The 25,937-nt window shown below is 42.9% G+C and overlaps 1 protein-coding gene across 5 annotated transcripts in view; it reads right to left on the reverse strand.

Annotated features, from left to right (window-relative positions):
• The window catches only part of LOC115140382 (inositol 1,4,5-trisphosphate receptor type 1-like), a 207,660-nt gene that overhangs the window by 86,845 nt on the left and 94,878 nt on the right, over positions 1 to 25,937 (reverse strand). For 2 of the 5 annotated variants that reach the window (XM_065001811.1, XM_065001819.1), the window contains exons 40-42: positions 22,122 to 22,169; positions 20,806 to 20,941; positions 18,979 to 19,166 (exon numbers count right to left, since the gene is read on the reverse strand). In XM_065001811.1, the coding sequence (XP_064857883.1) occupies positions 18,979 to 19,166; positions 20,806 to 20,941; positions 22,122 to 22,169 (372 nt within the window). The remainder of the gene's footprint in view (positions 1 to 18,978; positions 19,167 to 20,805; positions 20,942 to 22,121; positions 22,170 to 25,937) is intronic. The other 3 variants (XM_065001818.1, XM_065001816.1, XM_065001812.1) reach the window with 2 other exon arrangements.

The raw sequence follows: 25,937 nt of genomic DNA on the forward strand, positions 1-25,937 counted from the left end.
AAAAAAAAACAGAAAATCACATTGCAGGATTTTTAATGAATTTCTTTGCAAATTATGGTGGAAAATAAGTATTTGGTCAATGACAAAAGTTTATCTCAATACTTTGTTATATACCCTTTGTTGGCAATGACAGAGGTCAAACGTTTTCTGTAAGTCTTCACAAGGTTTTCACACATTGTTGCTGGTATTTTGGCCCATTCCTCCATGCAGATCTCCTCTAGAGCAGTGATGTTTTGGGGCTGTTGCTGGGCAACACGGACTTTCAACTCCCTCCAAAGATTTTCTATGGGATTGAGATCTGGAGACTGGCTAGGCCACCGCAGGACCTTGAAATGCTTCTTACGAAGCCACTCCCTTGTTGCCCGTGCGGTGTGTTTGGGATCATTGTCATGCTGAAAGACCCAGCCACGTTTCATCTTCAATGCCCTTGCTGATGGAAGGAGGTTTTCACTCAAAATCTCACGATACATTGCCCTATTCATTCTTTCCTTTACACGGATCAGTCGTCCTGGTCCCTTTGCAGAAAAACAGCCCCAAAGCATGATGTTTCCACCCCCATGCTTCACAGTAGGTATGGTGTTCTTTGGATGCAACTCAGCATTCTTTGTCCTCCAAACAAGACGAGTTGAGTTTTTACCAAAAAGTTATATTTTGGTTTCATCTGACCATATGACATTCTCCCAATCTTCTTCTGGATCATCCAAATGCAGAGCTGGGACCAAAAATAACCATAAAATAACGCAATATATGTGTGGCAACAGGTGTAAATATATGGGTCATGACAGTGTTATAACCATATTATGACAGGTTATGTCAGCTGTTATGACATTGTCATAACATGTTATGACACAGTGTCAAAAGTAAAGTGTTACAAGAAAAAATATGAGAAATGGAAAAAGGAGTAAAAGAGGTAGGGAGAGATGGAGGGAGAAAGTGAGGGGGAGAAAATGTTATCAGCTGGTATCTAGGCCAGTTCTGAAAGCTTGTTGCATAACTAGACTTATTTCCAGGTTAGATGTAAACTTTGATAAACTGGGGTAGTGTGTGTGTGCTTAAGGCCAGTTTAAACCTCTTAAGGATCTCTACAGATCATTGTCCCACCCTCGGGGCGGTTGAGCTAATGTGCGCTAATGCGATTAGCATGAGGTTGTAAGTAACAAGAACATTTCCCAGAACATAGACATATCTGATATGGGCAGAAAGCTTAAATTCTTGTTAATCTAACTGCACTGTCCAATTTACAGTAGCTATTACAGTGAAAGAATACCATGCTATTGTTTGAGGAGAGTGCACAGTTATGAACTTGAAAAGTTATTAATAAACTAATTAGGCACATTTGGGCAGTGTTGATACAGCATTTTTAACAGAAATGCAATGGTTCATTGGATCAGCCTCAAACTTTGCACATACACTGCTGCCATCTAGTTGCCAACATCTAAATTGCGCCTGGGCTGGAATAATACATTATGGACATTCTCTTGCATTTACAAAATACAAAAAACATTTGTTTTTTTCTTTGTATTATCTTTTACCTAATGTGTTGAAGCACGTTGGCTAGGAAAAACTCCCTAGAAAGGCCAAAACCTAGGAAGAAACCTAGAGAGGAACCAGGCTATGAAGGGTGGCCAGTCCTCTTCTGGCTGTGCCGGGTGGAGATTATAACAGAATATGGCCAAGATGTTCAAATGTTCATAAATGACCAGCATGGTCAAATAATAGGTCTGGGACAGGTAGCACGTCCTATAGCACTTTCAGAAAGTATTCACACCCTTTGACTTTTTCCACATTTTGTTGTGCTACAGGCTGAATTTAAAACTGATTAAATTGAGACTGTGTGCCACACAATATCCAAACATGTCAAAGTGGAATTTTGGTTCTTGAAATCTTAACAAAATTAATAAAAACATTTAAGGCGGAAATGTCTTAAGTATTCAATAAGCATTCAACCCCTTTTATGGCAAGCCTAAATACATTCAGGAGTAAAAATGTGCTTAACAAGTCACAATCATTTTAATGGCCTCACTGTGTGCAATAATAGTGGGTAACATGATGTTTTACTCTGTACCCCACACATACAGATAATTGTACGGTCCCTCAGACGATTAGTGAATTCCAAGCACAGATTCAACCACAGACCAGGGAGTTTTTCAATGCCACGCAAAAAAACAAAACAAATAAGACACTGAATATCACTTTGAGCATGGTGAAGTTATTAATTACGCTTTGGCTGGTGTATTAATACGCCCAGTCACTACAAAGATACAGGCTTCATTCCTAACTCAGTTGCTGGAGTGGAAGGAAACCGCTCAGGGATCTCACCATGAAGCCAATGGTGACTTTACAGAGTTACAGTTACAGAGTTCAATGGCTGTGATTGGAGAAAACTGAGGACGAATCAACAACATTGTAGTTACTCCACAATACTAACCTAAATGACAGAGTGAAAAGGAGGAAGACTGTATAGAATAAAAATATTGAGTGGCCTAGTTACAGTTTTGACTTAAATCGGCATAAAATCTAATGTCAAGACTTGAAAATGGCTGTCTAGCAATGATCAACAACCAACTTGACAGAGCTTGAAGAGTTTAAAAAGAATAATGGAACAAATATTGTACTAAGATCGTACCCAAAAAGACTATCCATCTAATCTGTATCTAATCGCTGCCAAAGGTGATTGAATACTTATCTAATCAAAATTAGTGTTACATTTGAAATTCATCTTTAAAATAGTATTATTTTTCTTCCACTTTGAGATTAGAGTAGAGTATTTTTTTATTTTATATATATATATATATATATATATATATATATATATATATAATCCATTTTAATCATAATTTGTAACAAAATGTGGAAAAAGTCAAGGGATGCAAATACTTTGAAGGCACTGTATAGCTTCACTTATTGTGAGTGATAACTCACTAGATTCTCACCAGCATCTTTCCTTAGTATCAAAATATCACGCAGTTTGAACAAAGCAGTATTATGTTGTGTCATGATTAGAGACCTGCCCATCTTGTGATGAGTGACTTCTCCTTCTACCACCATCTATTCCAAATAAACAACGTTATCGTTGTGAATTTATGACCTTGGGCAACAGACTCCAAAGCCCCCAGCCTCACTCACCCCAACCCCCACCACTGTGTACTAGACCACTCACAAATGTGGTGTGGTATGGGTTAGTATTCGTGCTATCCAGCAAGACCCAGTGCAATAGATTACTTGATGACAGAGTGGATAGTGCAGAGAGGTAGTGATTAACTGAACCTCACAACCTGGAAACCAACACAACACAGGGAGGGAGGGAGGGATGGGAGAGATGGGGGGCTGAAGTGTTCATGTCCGTCTTTCTCTCGCTCTCCCTCCATATCTCCTTCTCTCAGTAATAATGCATCTTCTCATCTCTCTTTCTTCCCCTCTCTCCCCATCTCCCTCTTTGCTCACATCACTCTTGTCCTCTGTTATTAGACAGCACGGGCGTGGGTGGGACCTTGGGGCCTGGGTGAAGGAGGAAGGGGCGGGAGAGGCTGCACCGCAGGGCTCTGACCGGAGACAACAGCTCGTCACAGCCCCCCCCTCCTCCCTCTACCCCTGGAGTGCTGAAGGAATTACCTAACACACAGACAAGGAACATACAGCCACACAAACAGGAACGCTTTGCGTGGCTACATCAAAACAGACCAGCTTTGGTGGACAGTGTGACATTTTCCATGTTACGGGCACACATACACTTCTCTCACAAACACATATTTAGCAGATGTTATTGCGGATGTAGCTAAATGGTTGTGTTCCTAGCTCCAACAGTGCAGTAGTATCCTCTGTTCGTCTGGTGATGTAGAGGTTAATCCAGGTCCTGCAGTGCCTAGCTCCACTCCCACTCCCCAGCTGCTCTCATTTGTTGACTTCTGTAACCGTAAAAGTCTTGGTTTCAGGCATGTTAACATTAGAAGCCTACTCCCTAAGTATGTTTTACTCACTGCTTTAGCACACTCTGCCAACCCGGATGTCTTAGTTGTGTCTGAATCCTGGCTCAGGCAAACCACCAAAAACCTTGAAATCTTCATCGCTAACTATAACATTTTCCGCCAAGATAGAACTGCCAAAGGGGGCGGTGTTGCAATCTACTGCAAAGATAGTAATACAGAACTCTGCAGGCTATCCAAGTCTGTACCCAAACAATTCGAGCTTCTACTTCTAAAACTTAACCTTTCCAGAAACAAGTCTCTCACTGTTGCCGCTTGTTATAGACCTCCCTCTGCCCCCAGCTGTGCCCTCGATACCATATGTGAATTGACTGCCCCCCCATCTATCTTCTGAGCTCGTGCTTCTAGGTGACCTAAACTGGGACATGCTTAACACCCCGGCCATCCTACAATCCAAGCTTGATGCCCTCAATCTCACACAAATTATCAATGAACCTACCAGGTACAACACCACATCTGTAAACACGGGCACCCTCATAGATGTCATCCTAACTAACTCAACCTCCAAATACACCTCTGCTGTTTTCAATCAAGATCTCAGCGATCACTGCCTCATTGCCTGCATCCGTAATGGGTCTGCGACCAAACGACCACCCCTCATCACTGTCAAATGCTCCCTGAAACACTTCTGCGAGCAGGCCTTTCTAATTGACCTGGCCAGGGTATCCTGGAATGACATTGGCCTCATCCCATCAGTAGATGATGCCTGGCTATTCTTTAAAAGTGCCTTCCTCAACAGCTTAAATAAGCATGCCCTATTCAAAAACATGTAGAACTAGGAATATCCTTAGTCCTTGGTTCACTCCAGAGCTGTCTGCCCTTGACCAGCACAAAAACATCCTGTGGCGTTCTGCATTAGCATCGAATAGCCCCCGCGATATGCAACTTTTCAGGGAAGTTAGGAACAAATATACACAGGCAGTTAGGAAAGCTAAGGCTAGCATTTTCAAACAGAAATTTGCATCCTGTAGTACTAACTCAAAAAAGTTCTTGGACACTGTAAAGTCCATGGAGAACAAGAGCACCTCCTTCCAGCTGCCCGCTGCTCTGAGGCTAGGAAACACTGTCACCGCCGATAAACCCACTATAATTGAGAATTTCAATAAGCATCTCTCTACGGCTGGCCATGCTTTCCACCTGGCTATCACTACCCCGGTCAACTGCCCAGCACCCAACAACCTGCCAAAGCCCCCATCATTTCTCCTTTACCCAAATCCATATAGCTGATGTTCTGAAAGAGCTGCAAAATCTGGACCCCTACAAATCAGCCGGGCTAGACAATCTGGACCCTCTCTTTCTAAAATTATAGGCCAAAATTGTTGCAACCCCTATTACTAGACTGTTCAACCTCTCTTTCATATCTCTTTCATGCCGCGGTCATCCCCCTCTTCAAAGGGGGTGACACTCTAGACCCAAACTGCTACAGACCTATATCTATCCTACCCTGTCTTTCTAAGGTCTTCAAAAGCCAAGTTAACAAACAGATGACTGACCATTTCGAATCCCACCGTACCTTCTCCGCTATGCAATCTGGTTTCAGAGCTGGTCATGGGTGCACCTTAGCCACGCTCAAGATCCTAAAAAACATCATAACCGCCATCGTTAAGAGACATTACTGTGCAGCCGTATTCATCGACCTGGCCAAGGCTTTCGACTCTGTCAATCACCACATTCTTATTGGCAGACTCGACAGCCTTGGTTTCTCAAATGATTGCCTTGCCTGGTTTACCAACTATTTCTCTGATAGAGTTCAGCGTGTCAAATCGGAGGGCCTGTTGTCCGGACCTCTGGCAGTCTCTATGGGGGTGCCACAGGGTTCAATCCTCGGGTCGACTCTCTTCTCTGTATACATCAATGATGTTGCTCTTGCTGCTGGTGATTCTCTGGTACACCTCTACGCAGACGACACCATTCTGTATACTTCTGGCCCCTCTTTGGACTCTGTGTTAACTAACCTCCAGGCGAGCTTCAATGCCATACAACTCTCCTTCCGTGGCCTCCAACTGCTCTTAAAACGCAGGAAAAACTAAATGCATGCTATTCAACCGATCACTGCTCGCACCTGCTCGCCTGTCCAGCATCACTACTCTGGACGGCTCTGACTTAGAATATGTGGACAACTACAAATACCTAGGTGTCTGGTTAGACTGTAAACTCTCCTTCCAGACTGACATTAAGCATCTCCAATCCAAAATTAAATCTAGAATTGGCTTCCTAAATCACAGCAAAGCATCCTTCACTCATGCTGCCAAACATACCCTCGTAAAACTGACTATCCTACCCATCTTCGACTTCGGTGATGTCATCTATAAAGTAGCCTCCAACACTCTACTCAACAAACTGGATGCAGTCTATCACAGTGCCATCTGTTTTGTCACCAAAGCCCCATACACTACCCACCATTGTGACCTGTACGCTCTCGTTGGTTGGCCCTCGCTTCATACTCGTCGCCAAACCCACTGGCTACAGGTTATCTACAAGTCTCTGCAAGGTAAAGCCCCGACTTATCTCAGCGCCCTGGTCACCATAGCAGCACCCACTCGTAGCACACGCTCCAGCAGGTATATCTCACTGGTCACCCCCAAAGCAATTCCTCCTTTGGTCGTCTTTCCTTCCAGTTCTCTGCTGCCAATGACTGGAACGACCAGCAAAAATCTCTGAAGTTGGAGACTCATATCTCCCTCACTAGCTTTAAGCACCAGCTGTCAGAGCAGCTCACAGATAACTGCACCTGTACATAGCCCATCTGTAAACAGCCCATCTATCTACCGACCTCATCCCCATACAGTATTTATTTATTTATCTTGCTCCTTTGCACCCCAGTATTTCTACTTGCACATCTACCATTCCAGTGTTTAATTGCAATATTGTAATTACTTCGCCACCATGACCTATTTATTGCCTTAACTCCCTTATCTTACCTCATTTGCACTCACTGTATATAGACTTTTTGTTTTCTTTTGTTCTACTGTATCATTGACTATGTTTTGTTTATTCCATGTGTAAGTCTGTTGTTGTATGTGTCGAATTGCTATGCTTTATCTTGGCCAGGTCGCAGTTGCAAATGAGAACTTGTTCTCAACTAGCCTACCTGGTTAAATAAAGGTGAAATAAAAAAATATATATATCTAACAATTCACAAAAATACACACAAATCAAAAAGTAAAATAATGGAATTAAGAACATTATTAATTACAACATTATTAAAACATTATTAAAGTGACTAGTGTCCCATTATTTAAGTGGCCAGTAATCCCAAGTCTATGTATATAGGGCAGTAGCCTCTAATGTGCAGGGTTGCGTAGCCTGGTGGAAGCCGGCTACCGATGGCTATTTAACAGTCTGATGACCTTGAGATAGAAGCTGTTTTTCAGTCTCTCGGACCCAGCTTTGATGCATCTGCCTGACCTCGCCTTCTGGATGATAGCAGGGTGAACAGGACGTGGCTCGGTGGTTGAGGTCCTTGATGATATTTTTGGCCTTCCTGTTACATCGGGTGCCATTTCAGATCGTCAGTAATGTGTACGTCGAGGAACTTTCCACGTCCACTGCGCTGCGCTGCCGTGCTCCTTCTGCTGTTTCCTGAAGTCCATGATCAGCTCCTTTGTTTTGTTAATGTTGAATGAGAGGTTATTTTCCTGGCACCACTCTCCCAGGGCCCTCACCTCCTTCCCATAGGCTGTCTCGTCATTGTTGGTAATCAGGCCTACTACTGTTGTGTCATCTGCAAACTTGATTGAGTTTGAGGAGTCCGTGGCCATGCAGTCATGGGTGAACAGGGAGTACAGGAGGGGGCTGAGCACGCACCCTTGTGGGGCCCCTGTGTTGATGATCAGCGAAGTGGAGGTGTTGTTTCCAGGAAGTCCAGGACTCAGTTACACAGGCCGGCGTTCAGACCCAGGGCCCCGAGTTGAATGATGAGCTTGGAGGGTACTATGGTGTTGAATGCTGAGCTATAGTCAATTAACAGCCTTCTTACATTGGTATTCTTCTTGTCCAGATGGGATAGGGCAGTGTGATGGCGATTGCATCGTCTGTGGATCTATTGGGGCAGTAAGCAAATTGAAGTGGATCTATGGTGTCAGATAAGGTTGAGGTGATATGATCCTTAACCAGACTCTCAAAGCACTTCATAATGACAGAAGTGAGCGCTACTGGCGATAGTCATTTAGTTCAGTTAACTTCACTTTCTTGGGTACAGGAACAATGGTGGACATCTTGATGCAAGTGGAGACAGAATATTGGGATAGGAAGAGATTGAATCTGTCTGTAAACACTCCAGCAAGCTGGTCTGCACATGCTATGAGGATGGGGATAGGGATGCCGTCTGGGTCGGGAGCATTGCGAGGGTTAACACACTTAAATGTCTTACTCACGTGGGCTACGGAGAAGTAGAGCCCACAGTCCTTGGTAGCGGGCCGCGTCCGGAAGCAAGACGTCGGTGTCCGCGACGTGGCTGGTTTTCCCTTTGTAGTCTGTGCTTGTCTGTAGACCCTGCCACATACGTCTCATGTCTGAACCGTTGAATTGCGACTCCACTTTGTCTCTGTACTGACATTTTGCCTGTTTGATTGCCTTACGGAGGGAATAACTACACTGTCTGTATTCGGTCATATTCCCAGTCACATTGCCATGGATAAATGCAATGGTTTGCGCTTTCAGTTTTGCACAAATTCTGCCATCTATCCACGGTTTCATGGCTCTCTCGGGATAAACTGTCGCCGTCCATACAGCCATCTGGGTTCTCAATACATCGCGCAGACAGGAATAAAGAACTCTCTGGAAAGAAGAAAGGCGGGGGTGTATGTTTCATGATTAACTACTCATGGTGTGATTGTGATAACATACAGAAACTCAAATAATTTTGTTCACCCGACCTAGAATACTTCACAATTAAATGCCGACCATATTACCTCCCAAGAGAATTCTCTTTGATTATAATCAAGCTATGTATATTCAAATCAAATTATATTTGTCACATGCGCCGAATAGAACAGGTATACCTTATAGTGAAATGTTTACTGACAAGCCCTTAACACTTATTTTTCTTAACTGCATTGTTGGTTATGTAAAAATAGATTACATTACAAAAAATAAAATGACAAATAATTAAAGAGCAGCATTAAAACAACAGTAGCAAGGCTATATACAGGGGGTACCAGTACAGAGTCAATGTGCAGGGGCACAGGTTAGTCGAGGTAATTGAGGTAATATGTACATGTAGTTAGAATTAAAGTGACTATGCATAGATAATAAACAGAGAGTAGCAGCAGGGTAAAAGAGGGGGTGGGGGGGACAGACAATGCAAATAGTCTGGGTAGCCATTTGATTAGCTGTTCAGGAGTCTTTTGGACCTAGACTTGGCGCTCTGGTACCCCCTCAAGCAGATACCACGGCAACCCTCAAAGAACAACAATGGACTTTATGCAAACTGGAAACCACATATCCAGAGGCCGCATTTATTGTAGCTTGGGATTTTAACAAAGTAAATTTGAGGAAAAAGCTCAACACATTGACTGTACAGTAGTACTCACGCTGGTAAAATATTGGACCACTGCTAAACAACTTTTCAAAATGCCTACAAATGCCTCTCAAACTACACTGCTCTCATGTAACAACCAAATGAATTCTCTACTCCCTCCCCACCTTTGTGTTGACATGCTTCCTCTCACTACTAGGGCACATTACTCTCCACTCTGAGCTGGTGGCTGTGGTTGAATATCTATGTGCAAATGGGACTCAGTTGGCAGTGTTGCCAGAGATGACAGGGTCTGGGATCTGGGTTGGGTCAGGGTTACTATGTTGTGGGTATGTTGGGTTTGGTGGAGTTTTGTGAGGTAATGTTGAGGCTTCAGTTTGGTTGTGATGGATTTATGACACTAATGATGTATGACAGTGGTGAGGATGAGAAGTATCATGTCTACTGTAATTGAATGAGCGTTAGGTTATGGCATCAGACACCTGGCACAGTCTACGGCCGACAGCATCTCTGTTATTCATACTCACCCTCTATCTATCCCCCCCTCTTTCCCCGTCTCTCTCTCCATCCGTCTCTTTCCCCCTCTGTCTGTCTGAAAGAGGCTTAGACCCTTTCTAAGAATTGTGCTGATCTCGTCTAAATCCTAGAGGACAGGGGTCTTCCTCACAAACAGGAGGATACACGGCATGCATCACAGGGTACACACTGCCTTGTCATGGACGTTGCAACAACACACTGGTACAAGTAATATGTTCTTTCTTCTGCATTTCAGCATGATCAAAAACATCCCCCTTTTATAAGACTTCAGTAGAATAATAGATATAGTCACTTTATTAGCCACAGAAATGTGTCAAAAGCCCCTCCAAGTAAATGGCGTTGCCAGAGGTATTAACCCTTTCCACTCACAGCCCCCGTCATCCCTTATACAGGTTCTCTGCTTCACAGCGCTGTATGGGTTTTGACTTGAGCACCGCGCATGACAAGATGCCCCCATCCCTCCCACTAATTGGGGTGCTTTGACATTTGATGTTGTCAGAGTGAAGGAAATGCTGTAAATCGAGAGGAGTCGATGTGTTTGGAAAGATTAGACGTTGAGGATTATAATAAATACCACTTTGATGTCATACAAGCAAACCAGACATCCATGAGTCCAAATGTGCACTTCACATTTCCATATTTGAAAACTCATGTAATTTACAGTATCAACATTTATGATCTCTATGTTTGATCCAGTTATAAGGATGACATGCGTTATACCCTGGGTTGTCCTGGACAGAATGAGAATATATTCATCGTATTGTGAAGCAGTGGAACACGCACTTGAAAGCACTCATGACTACATTCTATGCAAATCAAAAATTACAATATTTGTCTGAAGTGCCTTTTGAAAGCCTAACACTAAGAAAGTATTTCATAACTTAGCGAGCCATGTTGGCAATAGAATAAGAGTTCAAATGATGCCCATCTGACCCAGATTGCGATTTATAATGGAACGTTTTTGGATTGCATAAACAACTAAAATTGTGTGATGGTGGGGACGCTTGCCTCAGTTCCTCAATGGCAGAGCTAGGAGAGCTAAAAAAACACCTTATAGTTGAAGGCTCTTTACTTGAGTCATAAATTACTTAGGAACTGTGCACAGTTTGGAGAGGTGGAGAAACCAATTAGACCTCTCACTCAAACCCTTGAAATAGTTTTTTCTTAACCTGCACCTACTCCAAAATGTCAATGAATATTGTTATTATGTTGCTGAATGTATGCAGTATTTTCAGCAGGGGTTGGAACCGGTTCAGGGAACATAAAACCGTAAAATAACGTCCTTTTTTATAGGAACAGAATCAGAAAAGGGAATGAAAGAGATCTATACTGCTCCGGAACAGAACTGTTATTTTCAAAGCATGGGAATCAGTTAATAACATTATTTTATGTTCTGGCCAAAGCCCTCACTCTGTCACTCAAACTTATTCCAGTGCCTGCCTGCCAGTTGAATATCTTTGCCAGTGTGTGTGCGTGCGTGCATGTGCCCCTCCCCCTCCGAAGCTTAGGCTACTGTAGCCTACTGTCATTACAAGCGTGATTCAGAAATTAGGGAGAGATTATTCAAGAAAAATGTATAAACTTCTTCAATGCTAGTTAAGGATACTATAATTATCACATTTCACATTGGATTTATTAACTACAAAAAGGTGAGATGTGTTTTTAATTCTGGTGCCGCACTGCACACACAAGCTTGTTAGCTAGCTAGCTCTGGTCCATCTATCGGGAGTTGAAAGTTCCTCCATAGAAGCCGCTCCTCCGTAGGTAAAATTCTCTGGGCCTAATTCAGATAATGCACGTCATAACAAGATGCCCAACGTTCCTCCACCCTCGCTCACTTTCTCCCCACCTGCCAAATTTCAGTCGCCTCTCGTGCCGTACACTTGTCTGTCCATCGCACAAGTGAACAACTATAAACTAGGCAGCCGATAGCACCCATAAACTATTGGTTCCCTAGGCTAAAACAACTATAAACTAGGCAGCCGATAGCACCCATAAACTATTGGTTCCCTAGGCTAAAACAACTATAAACTAGGCAGCCGATAGCACCCATAAACTATTGGTTCCCTAGGCTAAAACAACTATAAACTAGGCAGCCGATATCACCCATAAACTATTGGTTCCCTAGGCTAAAACAACTATAGCCTAGGCAGCCGATATCACCCATAAACTATTGGTTCCCTAGGCTAAAACAACTATAGCCTAGGCAGCCGATAGCACCCATAAACTATTGGTTCCCTAGGCTAAAACAACTATAGCCTAGGCAGCCGATAGCACCCATAAACTATTGGTTCCCTAGGCTAAAACAACTATAGCCTAGGCAGCCGATAGCACCCATAAACTATTGGTTCCTAGGCTAAAACAACTATAGCCTAGGCAGCCGATAGCACCCATAAACTATTGGTTCCCTAGGCTAAAACAACTATAGCCTAGGCAGCCGATAGCACCCATAAACTATTGGTTCCCTAGGCTAAAACAACTATAGCCTAGGCAGCCGATAGCACCCATAAACTATTGGTTCCCTAGGCTAAAACAACTATAGCTTGCTCGCTCCATAGAAAATAATGATGAGGTGTTCCTTTTTGTCCCGAACTTGTTCAGAACTTTATTTTGCAGGACGGAACAGTGGAACGGAACTAATAAAAATTATGTCACTGTTCAGAAATAAAAAAATTACAATATAATTTAGGTTCCAACCCGATTTTCAGATTTTGTTATTGATAAATGCTGTGAAAGTACAGAAAATATCAAATGCAAATAAAATCAAAAGTGTAATGTTTGGATTCAGTCTTGTGACAGGTGAACTGTTGTATCCTCACCTTTGGTCTGATAATTTCCTCATACTCTCCAAAGTGTTCTCTTTCAATTGCTACGATGGTGATACATATTCCTTTTATATTTCTTCTGTTAGAAACACTTCAATTGGGCCCTATCCATATAGGCTAATTTCCACAAGTGTAAGGGGTAAAAAAAAAAAAGAAAGCCATCTGTGTTTAGACAGGATTTAGAAAACGAGTGCTGGAACAGAGCCAACACTCGACAGATTGATGTTGAGTATGTTAAGTAAGACATGGTGGTGAGGAGTAGAGAATGGAGAGAAACAAGGGATGGGGAGTTTCAGGAGTCCCCTGGAGTGTTGGGTAAACAGAGAGCCTGTCTGTAACCATGGAGATGAACCCTGAGCAGAATAAGAGTTGGGAGCGAGGCAGGGCGAGGAGAGGTGGGGGAGGGTGCCTCTGAAAAACAAGGTCACAGCGCTTTCCCTTCACTCCTTCCGTTCTGCCACTTGGCATCAACAAAGGGATGTTATATAACAGCTATTTATATCTGCACTCCCTCTCTTTCTCTCCCTCTCTCTTTCTCCCTCACACACATCAGGCAGCACCACACAGACTAACTGGAATTGCAGCTCTCCTACTCTCCTCTTTCCACTGAATTCTCTTTTTTTCCCACCGACACCCCTTTGTCCTCTCTTACCCTGAACTAGCCTCTTGTTTCAATCTTCCACCTATCCTTCTGCCAGAACTCTTGACTCTTCCTCTTCCCTGTTCCTTCATCTCCTACTCTTCTTCCTATTCTCTCTGCCCTGACACGGGAAGGTATAACTTGTGGGTTTTACGGCAGGTGCCCGACCACTGCTGAAATGTTACAAGTCACCACTTGTGTGTTTGTGCCACAACCCAATTACCACTCACACAACCATTACCTCCCTCTCTTCTCTCTTCCAGCAGTAGCTGTCACAGGAAGAAGTGTGGCATGCAGGAACAATCTAACATTTCCTGCAACAAAGTGACTGACGTTGATTGTTAAAAGAAAATAAATTAAGTTCGCCGGAGTGAAGATTGAGATTATGACATATGTCACATGATCTAAAGTCTTGCTTGATTATGTATGTCCAGATATTGATTAAAACCCGTTGATTATGAGAAGCACATTTATTGACTGTCATTGATGTGTGGATATTTATCATGTGAATATATTACCTGAATGTGTTTGTATGCCATTTTTCATACCTTTATTGAATTTGATTGTCAATTAGGTAATTGGTATGTTTTGTGATGCATTCTGGGTAATGGGTGTTGCTACAATAAGCATTTAATTGCGAGACCTACAGGTAACAGGTCGGCAAAGTAATCCCTCTGGATAAAGTAATCCCTCTCACCCCCCTTAAAAGATTTAGATGCACTACTGTTCCACTGGATGTCATAAGGTGAATGCACCAATTTGTAAGTCGCTCTGGATAAGAGCGTCTGCTAAATGACTTTAATGTAATGTAAATGTAATGCTGCCGGGTTCACAGGCATGATTGAAGCCTGGGTTTTCTTTTGTTAGAGCTCTGTTATTCATGTCAGTTTACCTTTCTGTTCCTCGTCCTGTTTATTTGATTATGTAAATAATTGTACAGTTCGCCGGATCTTTATCCTCATATTGGCAAGAAAAATCACATCTTCCTTGTATGCCTCTTCACTGTTAAAATCCTACCGCACGATCAACCTCACAAACGGGACCAAAGTCAATTTCTCAGTCATTAATGGCCTGCCCAGTGGCTGACAGAGTGAGTGAGAGAGAAAGGTGTAAGTGAGGGAGTGATTGAGCGGGTGAGTGAGTACATGGTCAGGTTTATTTCTGTGTGATATGTAGGTCAGGAGGTAATGGTTAACAGTGTTACGTGAGTGAACACAATCCCAGGCCTCTACCCTGAACAGGTGTCTGGGCTCGAGACACATCAACACAGATTAAAGAACTCAAGAGTAGATCCCTTGTTCAAAAGGGACAGAATAGACTGATCTCTATCTATCCATCCTCTGTTTATCATCTGTGAAAAAGGTAGAGGCTAGAAAAGTGGTCTGAATCTGAGTGAATAGTACAAAAACATTATGCTAGTGGACATTTAGACAAATAGCAAATTAATGTTAAAAGTCAAAAAGGTTATCGAGTTAAATATGTCTGAGAAATCATTAGTAATGCTAACCCTATTTCTTCAAAAGTTGAAACTGTTGTCCAGCTAATCAGTCTAAAAAAGGTCAACCTGGAGGTTTCTAAGAAACACGTTTTCTAGTGTGACCTCAGGTTTCTCACTCTACAGGACAGTCCAGACACCACTGATGACAACTGCGTGGAGGTTACAGCGAGTGAGCATATGCAGAAGTAACTGGGTCAGAAAGCAAATATCTAGCCTACCAAACTGGTTTGCATTCATGAACTGCTACAGTATGTTATGTCAAAGTACTTTAGAGAACATGTATACCCTCGTTAGCATTAATACTTCAGTATTTACCCCTCTAAATTTCCACTCAATGTTTCAGTACAAAACAACTGTTAGAAGAGAAGCTCCAGTCCTCCCTACTGCCCTACTTCAGAGACCCAAAATGACCCAGTTTGGGCTGAGAGAGCTGGAATGTTTTGAAGCCTGAGACATTGTTCATTCACACAGGCCTTATGTAACATTGGTCACCTGATTATCTCTGCAACAGGCAGGGAGGGAGACAGGCTGCAGCCGTGGGAAGCCAGGACATTATCTCTGCTAGAGTGGCTTCCTCACCCCTAATCTGATTACGCAAGCTGCCCCCGTTTATGCAGACAGTCAGAGGAGCAGGCAGACAGAGACAAGATAGACAGATAAATGCAGCGGGCTTGTTCACACATGCACACACACTTGAATCTGCTCTTTTTAATTTCTCTTCTGTATGCAGAGAAGTAGGTAGGCAACGCGTTGCCAAAACAACCATTAGTGAGGTTGGCTGCTTAAATTGATGGATGCAGAAAAGCGTGGAGGGGTGCAGGGTGGTAGATCTATGAAATGATGATTCCACCCACAACAAGATGTGCCTTCCTCTCTATGAGCCCATTATGAAGGGAAGGGTTATTCCACAAGGGGCTCAGCGGTACAGGGGCTGATCTACAGTGTACAAACAAATATACCTCCACAGTCTACAATATACACTACCGGTCAAAAGTTTTAGAACGCCTACTCATTCAAGGGTTTTTCTTTATTTTTACTACATTGTAGAATAATACTGAAGACATCTAAACTATGAAATTATGTAGTAACCAAAAAAGTGTTATATAAAATGTATTTTGATTTGTTTTTGAGAATCAAGTTCTGAGGCTGGTAACTCTAATGAACTTATCCTCTATAGCAGAGGTAACTTTGGGTCCTCCTTTCCTGTGGCGGTCCTCATGAGAGCCAGTTTCATGATAGTGCTTGATGGTTTTTGCGACTGCACTTGAAGAAACTTTCAAAGTTCTTGAAATGTTCCAGATTGACTGACCTTCATGTCTTAAAGTAATGATGGACTGTCCTTTCTATCTATTTATTTGAGCTTTTATTTCCAATACTATGGACTTGGTCTTTTACCAAATAGGCCTATTTTCTATATACCACCCCTACCTTGTTACAACACAACTGCCTGGCTCAAACGCATTAAGGAGTCAAGAAATTCCACAAATGAACTTTTAACAAGGCACACCTGTTAATTGAAATGCATTCCAGGTGACTACCTTATGAAGCTGGTTGAGAGAACGCCTAGTGTGTGCAAAGCTGTCATGAAGGCAAAGGGTGGCTATTTGAAGAATCTAAAATATAAACTATATTTTGATTTGTTTAACACTTTTTTTTTGCTTACTACATGATTCAATGTGTTATTTCACAGTTTTGATGTCTTCACTATTATTCTACAATGTATAAAATAGTAAAAATAAAGAAAAACCCTTGAACATGTAGATGTTCTAAAACGTCTGACCAGTAGTGTACCTTCACAGTCTGTTCAACATCAGGGGGAAATTATAGTACATTCAAACACAAACTCAGCAAAAAAAAGAAATGTCCTTTTTTTCAGGATCCTGTCTTTCAAAGATAATTAGTAAACATCCAAATAACTTCACAGATTTTCATTGTAAAGGGTTTAAACACCGTTTCCCACAACAATGAATGAACATGCACCTGTGGAACGGTCGTTAAAACTTCTTCAGGCTAGGGTCCTTTCTCCTCAATCTCCGCCTGACTGACGTGCCTGTAGCTCAGGCCCTGAAACCCGGATATGCTTATAATTGGTACCATTGGAAAGAAGACACCTTGGCATTTGTAGAAATGTTAAAATAATGTAGGAGACTATAACCCAATAGATATGCTAGGAGAATATCCAAACAAAAACAAACCAGAATTTTTTTTCATTGTTGTTGAGAGCCCATGCTCCTACAATGGAAAGTATAGGGAAATAATTAAATCTAGATCCCAGTATGCAATTCCTATGGCTTCCACTGGGTGTCAGCACTCAATGTTCAAGGTTTCAGGCTTGTTTCTTCCAAAGGAATATATAATCAGTTTTACTACAGGGACACAGTCTAGGTGCGCCATGAAGACAACGCGCACCTGCTAATATTGGTTTCCTATTGAACATACTTCTTTCTGTATGACATATTATAGTTTGATTACATTTTAGGGTATCTGAGGATTAAATAGAAATGTATTTTGACTTGTTGAAACAAAGTGTAGGGGTAGATTTTCCAGATCCCTATCTTGGCATGTTGAATGAGTGGATTACTCAAATCGATGGCGCCAACTAAACTGACTTTTTGGGATATAAAGAAGGATTTTATCTAACAAAACGACACTGCATGATAAAGCTGATTTCCTGCAAGACAGAAATGTTAGTGTTCTGCCATGGCCAGCGAAGAGCCCAGATCTCAATCCCACTGAGCACGTCTGGGACCTGTTGGATCAGAGAGTGAGGACCAGGGCCATTCCCCCCAGAAATGTCCGGGAACTTGCAGGTGCCTTGGTGGAAGAGTGGGGTAACATCTCACAGCAAGAACTGGCAAATCTGGTGCAGTCCATGAGGCAGAGATGCACTGCTGTACTTAATGCAGCTGGTGGCCACACCAGATGCTGACTGTTACTTTTTATTTTGACCCCCCCCCTATTCCATTTCTGTTAGTCACATGTCTGTGGAACTTGTTCAGTTTATGTCTCAGTTGGTGAATATTGTTATGATCATACAAGTTTTCTGAAAATAAATGCAGTTGACAGTGAGAGGACGTTTCTTTTTTTGCTGAGTTTAGTTACATATACAGTACAAACATATGCGTCTCTAAAATGTCTCCCTGGTAAATAATCCAGATAGAGCAGCGGTCATGTGCCTCAGTTTCAGTTCAATCATTCCCCATGGCCTCATAGGATTGTTTGACGTTGCCAGTAAACTCTACAGTGGCTCAGTTCTATCAGGAAAAGTATAGAAGTGTTGTGTGGCATGGTGAGCCATCCTCTAAGGGAGCAGGGAGGGAGGGAGGGGTGTGGACTAACGTAAAATGGCTGCCTTATACAGGATCAGAGCATGCCAGTACATGATAGACCAATGCAGTGGAAGGTCTACAAAAAGCCTGGTACTGTTCCTATCCAAGGACTGACAGTGCCTCAAGAAAGTATTCATACCCCTTGATATTTTGTTGTGTTACAAAGCGGGATAAAATGGATTTGTCATTTTTTTGTTAACGATCTACACAATATATTCTGTAATGTCAAAGGGGAAGAAAAACTCAAACATTTATAAAAAAATGTATAAAATAGAAACAGTATTCAACCCCCTGAGTCAATACATGTTAGAATCACATTTGGCAGCGTTTACAGCTGGAAGTATTTCTGGGTGAGTCTAACAGCTTTCCACACCTGGATTGTGCAACATTTACCAATTAAAAAATATATATATTCAAGTTCTGTCAAATTAGTTGTTGATCATTGCTAGGCAACCATTTGCAGGTCTTGCCAAGTCAAGGGGTGTGAATACTTTCTGAAGGCACTGTATCTTTCTCCTTACTTTTTTCTCATCTGTGAAGTGTGTTTGGACCAATGATGCATCTTTATGGTAGTGAAATGCACTTTAAAAAATGTTTGTTTGGATTCACCATTCAGGTATGTATTGGGCTTCAGATTCTCCTGACACACCCACATCATTTTGATTGACAAGTGGCTCTGAGACTCACTTGGATGGTGGTGTTCCCACCCTCCAGCAGGGCGATGGCCAATAGGATGCTTTCCTGGAAGACGCGGTCACTGGTGGTGTTCATGATGAGGTCTATGACGAGGTCGGAGGCTCCCTCCTTGTCCAGGTGACACTGTACCTCTGACAGGCTCATCTCGCCTCGACTCAGGGCCCCCATACCACCAAGACCTGAAGGGAGGGACAGGGGTCAGAGGTGAAGGGTCAGGAGTGTGATTCTCCCTGTTCTCCTGACTGATAGCAATAAGGAGAGGTTTCAAATCTTTATATCTAAAATCTTACTTCCAAACTACTCAATCACATGGAACCTCTGGCGAAATAGGAAAGTGCCATCTTCCAGGCAGTTGCCTACATGTGTATTTCATTGTCGAACCATTACATATTAATTTACAATGTACTTGCATATAGAATTAGAAAGTGAATGCACGTTTGCCACATTTCAAATATATACTTTTATTTGATAAGAAAACATCAAGAGGGGCTTTCCTGTGAGAATGTAAAATAGGGCCTATTCTGCTTATTTCACGCGTTAACACAAGTATTATTGATAACGCCCTTGGCAGCCTTGACCAGCGGCAGGCACGCAGGCACGCACACACACACACGTACACACAGTGCTAAGACGTCCGGACTCTCGTTTCTGCAACAGGTGCAACCAGGAGGCCGTTTTCACAGGAAGTAGTAGTCTGTCGCCTACCAACAGCCAGAACTGGATCAAACAAGGGAGGGGTGGGTTGACTTGCTATGGTCTGGAGGGTTGCCAGGCAGTGTCTTGGTTCACATGGGAGACATGGTGAACCAGGAACTAGGCTTATTTCTCAACCCATTCCCATAAGAGGCACAGGGGTCTAACAGTACTAGTACTTTGTTTGACATGAACATGGCTGGGCAATTAGATATGCTATAACTGGGTAATATGATGTCACGCTATATCAATAAACAGTACAGCTGACACCATGTTAAATGTGATAACACTACATCTAAATTCACAGCTATATAGAAATACATGACAACACTTCATCTCCATCCTGGTGACTGACTCATAGGCCTATATGTTGACAACACTACATAGAAAACTCAATATTTTGACTTGAAATAGTGAGGTCAGATCATCACGCAGTGCTTATTATGAGGAGATTACAGTGTTGTGCTTGGTGTGCTCACAGTCACAGGGCCGGACAAGACCTAGACCTCTGTGTGTGTGTGTAGATAGGCCTATTGGTTATATAATAGAGAGATAATGAGAAGACCTGTCTGGGAAACAATATCAATATCCCTATCCACCACCATCCATCACAGACAGACTTTCACCTCTCAAAGTTGCATTATCGCATGATGGTATGTGGGAATGTTTATGTGTGTGTGTCAATATCGAGGAGTCTTTTCTTTGGCAGGTGGCAGAAGTCCAGAGTTCAGAATGAGGTCAGAAGAATATGCAACGTTGTCATGTTTGGTTCCTGTGTGCACTAGAATGAAACTCATGCTTTTTTGACAGTTTAGTTTCACTAATTTTGTTCATCTGTATCTGGCAAATTACTTATACAACAGTTTGTGACAACTTACATAAAAATGTACAAAACAAACTTGTACGATTGTACGCGGGATCAGAATTACCTGAGTTAACCTTTTCATCCAAAACCATGGACAGACAGGGAGAGAGATGGAGAAGAAAACAGACAGAGACAAGAGGAGACAGACAGACACAGAGAAGATGACAGAGAGACAAAGAGAGCAGACAAAACAAAGGAGATGACAGATCAATAAATACTATATATAGATACCATACCAAGCGACAGAGAGGTGCTCTCACCTGATTGGCTCTTGCCGGGTCCTACTGGAACCAGGGTTGCGTTGCTGAAGGCCGTCAGGCTGTCCCTCCGCCCAGCACTCCTACTATGGAAGTTACCATAGTAACGGTTGACCAGAATCTGCCTCAGCGCCTCACCCTTCAGAGAGAGGGAAATGGTGGTGTATTAGTGTGATGATGTAAGAGACTTGAGAGGGAGTCTATCATACAGTGTGTACATTATGTGCACCATATATCCATCATCATGTCAATGAGGCCCACTTGAACTGATTAAAGGAGTTTGAAGAGAGAAGGGACATGAGGTAGACTGCCAGGGCCAATCCAAATAAACATTGTGTGCATGAACTGCACTTAAGTAGTATAGTTTCGCAAAGATGAAGACTAGAGTTGAGTTCCGATGCCTAGTTTGGTTTGGTTGGCGTAGGGTTCTGAAAACACCAGGGTGGCCACCTATGTTTCTGTGGATAAAGCATCTGTTAAATGTCTATAGTGTTATTACTCTCCCGACATTCTCATTCACGTATTGAATAAACAACCAATAACACAGGTAAAGATCAGTCATCAAGCTTGTTATATCTCTATCCCTGGTAGAAGTACGACGGGAATTTGGTTCCTAGCTGTTTTCAGACAGGCCAGCAGGGGGGCCATCCCTCCCACACCATCGGCATGACTAATCCAGAAACCTGTCGGCATCAGCACCATAGAGAATAGAACCTTATCTGTCACTGGCAGGAGGCAGACGAATGGGCATTGTGTGAAATGAGCTACACAATCACACGTTGAGAGCCAATCATCCAATCACATTCCACAAACATGAGCTCACATCCTTTACCTCCACTCCTAGGTTCCTTGGAGACAAGTGTGTGGAGGTGGGAAGGTAACATATGTTGTTTAGGTTTGTTCGCCTGTGCTAGGTAGCATTACCCAGTCAGTATTGTAGACTGTTAAGAAAAAGTCACTGAAATACAAGCTTATCTATTCAACACATTAAGTCAACCATGATTATACTGTATGATGTGCACCAAGTCAGCTAACCACAACTGTAGGGAAAGGGCTGCAGTGGGGTTAGTACAAACAATCTGTAGAGTTCAGTGACAGGTTGAGGGTTCAGGCTAGGGTGAAAGCCTAACAATCTCAGGGGTCATTCTTCATCATAGAATGAGTGTTGGGGTTTCTGTTAGGGTTAGGTTCAGTATTACCTATCCTCCTCTGAAACTATTATGTTCATGTTAGGGTCCTCCAGTTGTTTAGGTTTTAGTTGGGGTTCAGGATTGATGGTTTATGGTTGTGTTCATGTTACGGTCAGGGTTAGTACCTACCCTCCTCTGGTCGTCCAGTATTTTCTGTGGCTGGTTGAGATCCAGCTGCTGGTGGAGTGAGGTGGGTTAGTACAGCCCAGCGGGCCAACAGAAACAAACGCAGGGTTAGTCCTCATGCAGCATTTGTATGGCCAACATACAGAGACACATAGTTAATAACTTATTAATAATTTCATTCATTATGGACGTTAAGGTGTAGGGTTGTGCTGTGCCATGCCATTAACAGTGGGTTAGAGCAGGGTGGTGTGAAAGTTAGTGAGGGGTCAAAGCAAAGGGAGGGGTCAGCAGTGGTGAGGATGACTATTAATCAGGAAGTGAAAAGTGAAGGAGAAAATAAACAGTTCACTATACTTAACAACTTACCCAATTTCAATCTGCAAAGTAGGCCATAGTACTCCTGTCCAATATAGATATGCACAAATAAAAGTGATCTATGGTTCTCATCGCTGTTAAACGGACCCTTGCCCTTTTGGAGAGATGAGCAAACAAACACTGGGCTACACTTGAGGTTTTGCTTTGATAGGATCCCAGGTCACTTCTGCTATGTGGGTTGCAAAGAGTTGGAAACTTTCTCGTAAATTTCCAGACATTTTCCATGGGAAGTTAAGCCCTAGAATCTGGGTAATTTTGATTAAATTCATCAAAAAGTTAGCTTATAACAGTGAACCTTTTTTGTGGGATACACAAAGCAATTCTAGGTCTTGTGGCATATTTTGGTTAAACTATCCACAATTCAATGGAATTGCAACCCTCTGCATGCACAGTGCACTCTTACATCACATGTACAGTTGATTCTCAAGATCTTGCACACTAATGAGATCCTATTGAGCCCATACTACTACACTGTCTGAGCCAAGGACTACATGCTTTCTGGTAAGTTTTGATTACAATACTGGGTGGGGTGAAAATATTTTATATGACATACATGATTTTTTGTTAACTAATAAATAGTAGCCTATAGCAAAGTGTGTTTAAATTATTTCTACCTTGAAAACAATTTCTGTAAGTTAGTTATTGCTACCATGTGGGTTTTAGCTTGCTTGAGCCTGCTAACTGAGGAGTGTTAATTCACCTGTTTCCATACATGTTTCATCTAAAAAATGTATCTTACAAAAGAGTTATCTTACAAAGGAACTGCTTAACTATTTATCTGTACATGCAATTGTATTTGGGTTTTTTTCTAATTTTTTTCTAATCTTTACAGGAAAATGCCACAGACACTATCTGGAGACATTTCACTGTAGCTAATGTAAAAGGAAAAGCGGTGTACATTTGAAAATACTGTGCCAAATCACATGTGAAGAATGCAACAAAGACGCAGAATCATCTGGCCAAGTGCATAAAGTTCCCTCACCGCCCACAACAAGCAACCTTTGACAAAAGTCCCTCTACTTCTTTTCGAGGTGAAAATGATGAATCAGACACCTTATCGATAGCAACAGCTTATGGTCCTCCTGGAATCAGAAGTTTTTTTTGACTCAATGGAGGAACGTAGTCAGAGAAATGCACCCAGCATACACCCCTTCAACCAGACATCCTTTATCTACTCATTTGCTGGATGCAGAGTTCAACAGAGTTCAAGTGAAGGTCAAGCAAATCATAGAAAAAGCAGACTGTATTGCAATCATCTCTGAAGGGTGGTTGAATGTTCGTGGCAATAATTAACTACATCATCTCCACCCCTCAACCAGTATTCTACAAGGTACAACAGACACACCGGTCTCTACATTGCAGATGAGATGGAGGCAGTCATCAATGACCTTGGACCACAGAAGGTACTTGCACTGGTGACAGACAATGCTGCGAACATGAAGGCTGCTTGGTCTCAAGTGGAGGAGTCCTACCCTCACATCACACCCATTGACTGTGCTGCTCATGCATTGAATCTGCTCCTCAAGGACATCATGGCACTGAAAACAATAGACACACTACAAAAGAGCCAAGGAAATGGTTAGGTATGTGACGGGTCATCAAGTAGCACCTCTTGGCAGTCTGGCGAATTACACTTCCAAGCAAGGGTTTTGGGATGGAGATGCAATATGGCAGTCATGCCAAATATCTCATCAGCCACCTGGTGGAAGGGACTTTGTGGATCTGAGGCTCTTTCCCCTGTTGCCTCCATCATCCTCCAAATCCCACCAACATCAGCCGCCTCAGAGTGCAACTGGTCCTTGTTTGGGAACACACACCAAAGCATGCAACAGGCTGACCAATACAAGTGTTAAAAAATTGGTGGCCATCCGGGAAAATCTGAGGCTTTTTGAGCCTGACAACGAGCCTGACAACGAGTCCTCAGAATCTGATGTTCAAGACGTGGACATTGAGGAGGTCCAGGTAGAAGACATGGAAGCCTGAGTGGAAGACAACCAAAGCTTTAGTTTCTAGACTATCATTTTACAGATGTATTTTGAGAAAGGTTTTTGGGATCATTGGGGATCATTCAATATTCCCTTTCTTTTGTTGTTCAGTGAAATCATCCCATGTGAAGAGTCAACTCATTTAATTAAAGTTCAATTCGTAACTAAATCATTTTTTTTCTTCTATTGGAAGGATTTAATCATTTGCAATTATGTCTACTTATGATAAGGTAAAAGGTGTATGTTTCTGTCTCCATATGACATGGTAAATATATCCAATGCAACAAACATCTAGATTTAATTGACATTAATATTAATTTGCATTATTTCCGTTAATTCCCATGGAAAGATTCCACCTCTGAATATTCCCCAAAATGTGCAACCCTAGCTACACATGAATCATCCAAATACAGTATCTACATTCGTAATTCCTGGTAGCTAGCTACAACTGCTTGGAGTAGGACCAGGCTCCCATGAAATCATGTTCATTACATAAGAAACACTAGAAGGGGAGTGGAGGGAGGTGTGGATGGGGGAGGGAGAAAGGGGGTTAACATAATGTTGCTCAGGAGGGAACCAGGACACTGAACTAGTGACACACAGGAGCTTAGAGAGCCCATATGTCACCAGAACAACACAGAGAGAGAATAAAACAACAAAACACAACCATGGGTCCCCCTGAAACAAGGTCAGACAGCTCTGCCAGCACAACCATGGGTCCCCCTGAAACAAGGTCAGACAGCTCTGCCAGCACAACCATGGGTCCCCCTGAAACAAGGTCAGACAGCTCTGCCAGCACAACCATGGGTCCCCCTGAAACAAGGTCAGACAGCTCTGCCAGCACAACCATGGGTCCCCCTGAAACAAGGTCAGACAGCTCTGCCAGCACAACCATGGGTCCCCTGAAACAAGGTCAGACAGCTCTGCCAGCACAACCATGGGTCCCCCTGAAACAAGGTCAGACAGCTCTGCCAGCACAACCATGGGTCCCCCTGAAACAAGGTCAGACAGCTCTGCCAGTCCCCCTGAAACACAGAACCATGGGTCCCCCTGAAACAAGGTCAGACAGCTCTGCCAGCACAACCATGGGTCCCCCTGAAACAAGGTCAGACAGCTCTGCCAGCACAACCATGGGTCCCCCTGAAACAAGGTCAGACAGCTCTGCCAGCACAACCATGGGTCCCATGGGTCCCCCTGAAACAAGGTCAGACAGCTCTGCCAGCACAACCATGGGTCCCCCTGAAACAAGGTCAGACAGCTCTGCCAGCACAACCATGGGTCCCCCTGAAACAAGGTCAGACAGCTCTGCCAGCACAACCATGGGTCCCCCTGAAACAAGGTCAGACAGCTCTGCCAGCACAACCATGCCAGGGTCCCCCTGAAACAAGGTCAGACAGCTCTGCCAGCACAACCATGGGTCCCCCTGAAACAAGGTCAGACAGCTCTGCCAGCACAACCA

The sequence above is a fragment of the Oncorhynchus nerka genome, linkage group LG2, assembly GCF_034236695.1.
Source record: "Oncorhynchus nerka isolate Pitt River linkage group LG2, Oner_Uvic_2.0, whole genome shotgun sequence".
Classification (NCBI taxonomy): domain Eukaryota; kingdom Metazoa; phylum Chordata; class Actinopteri; order Salmoniformes; family Salmonidae; genus Oncorhynchus; species Oncorhynchus nerka.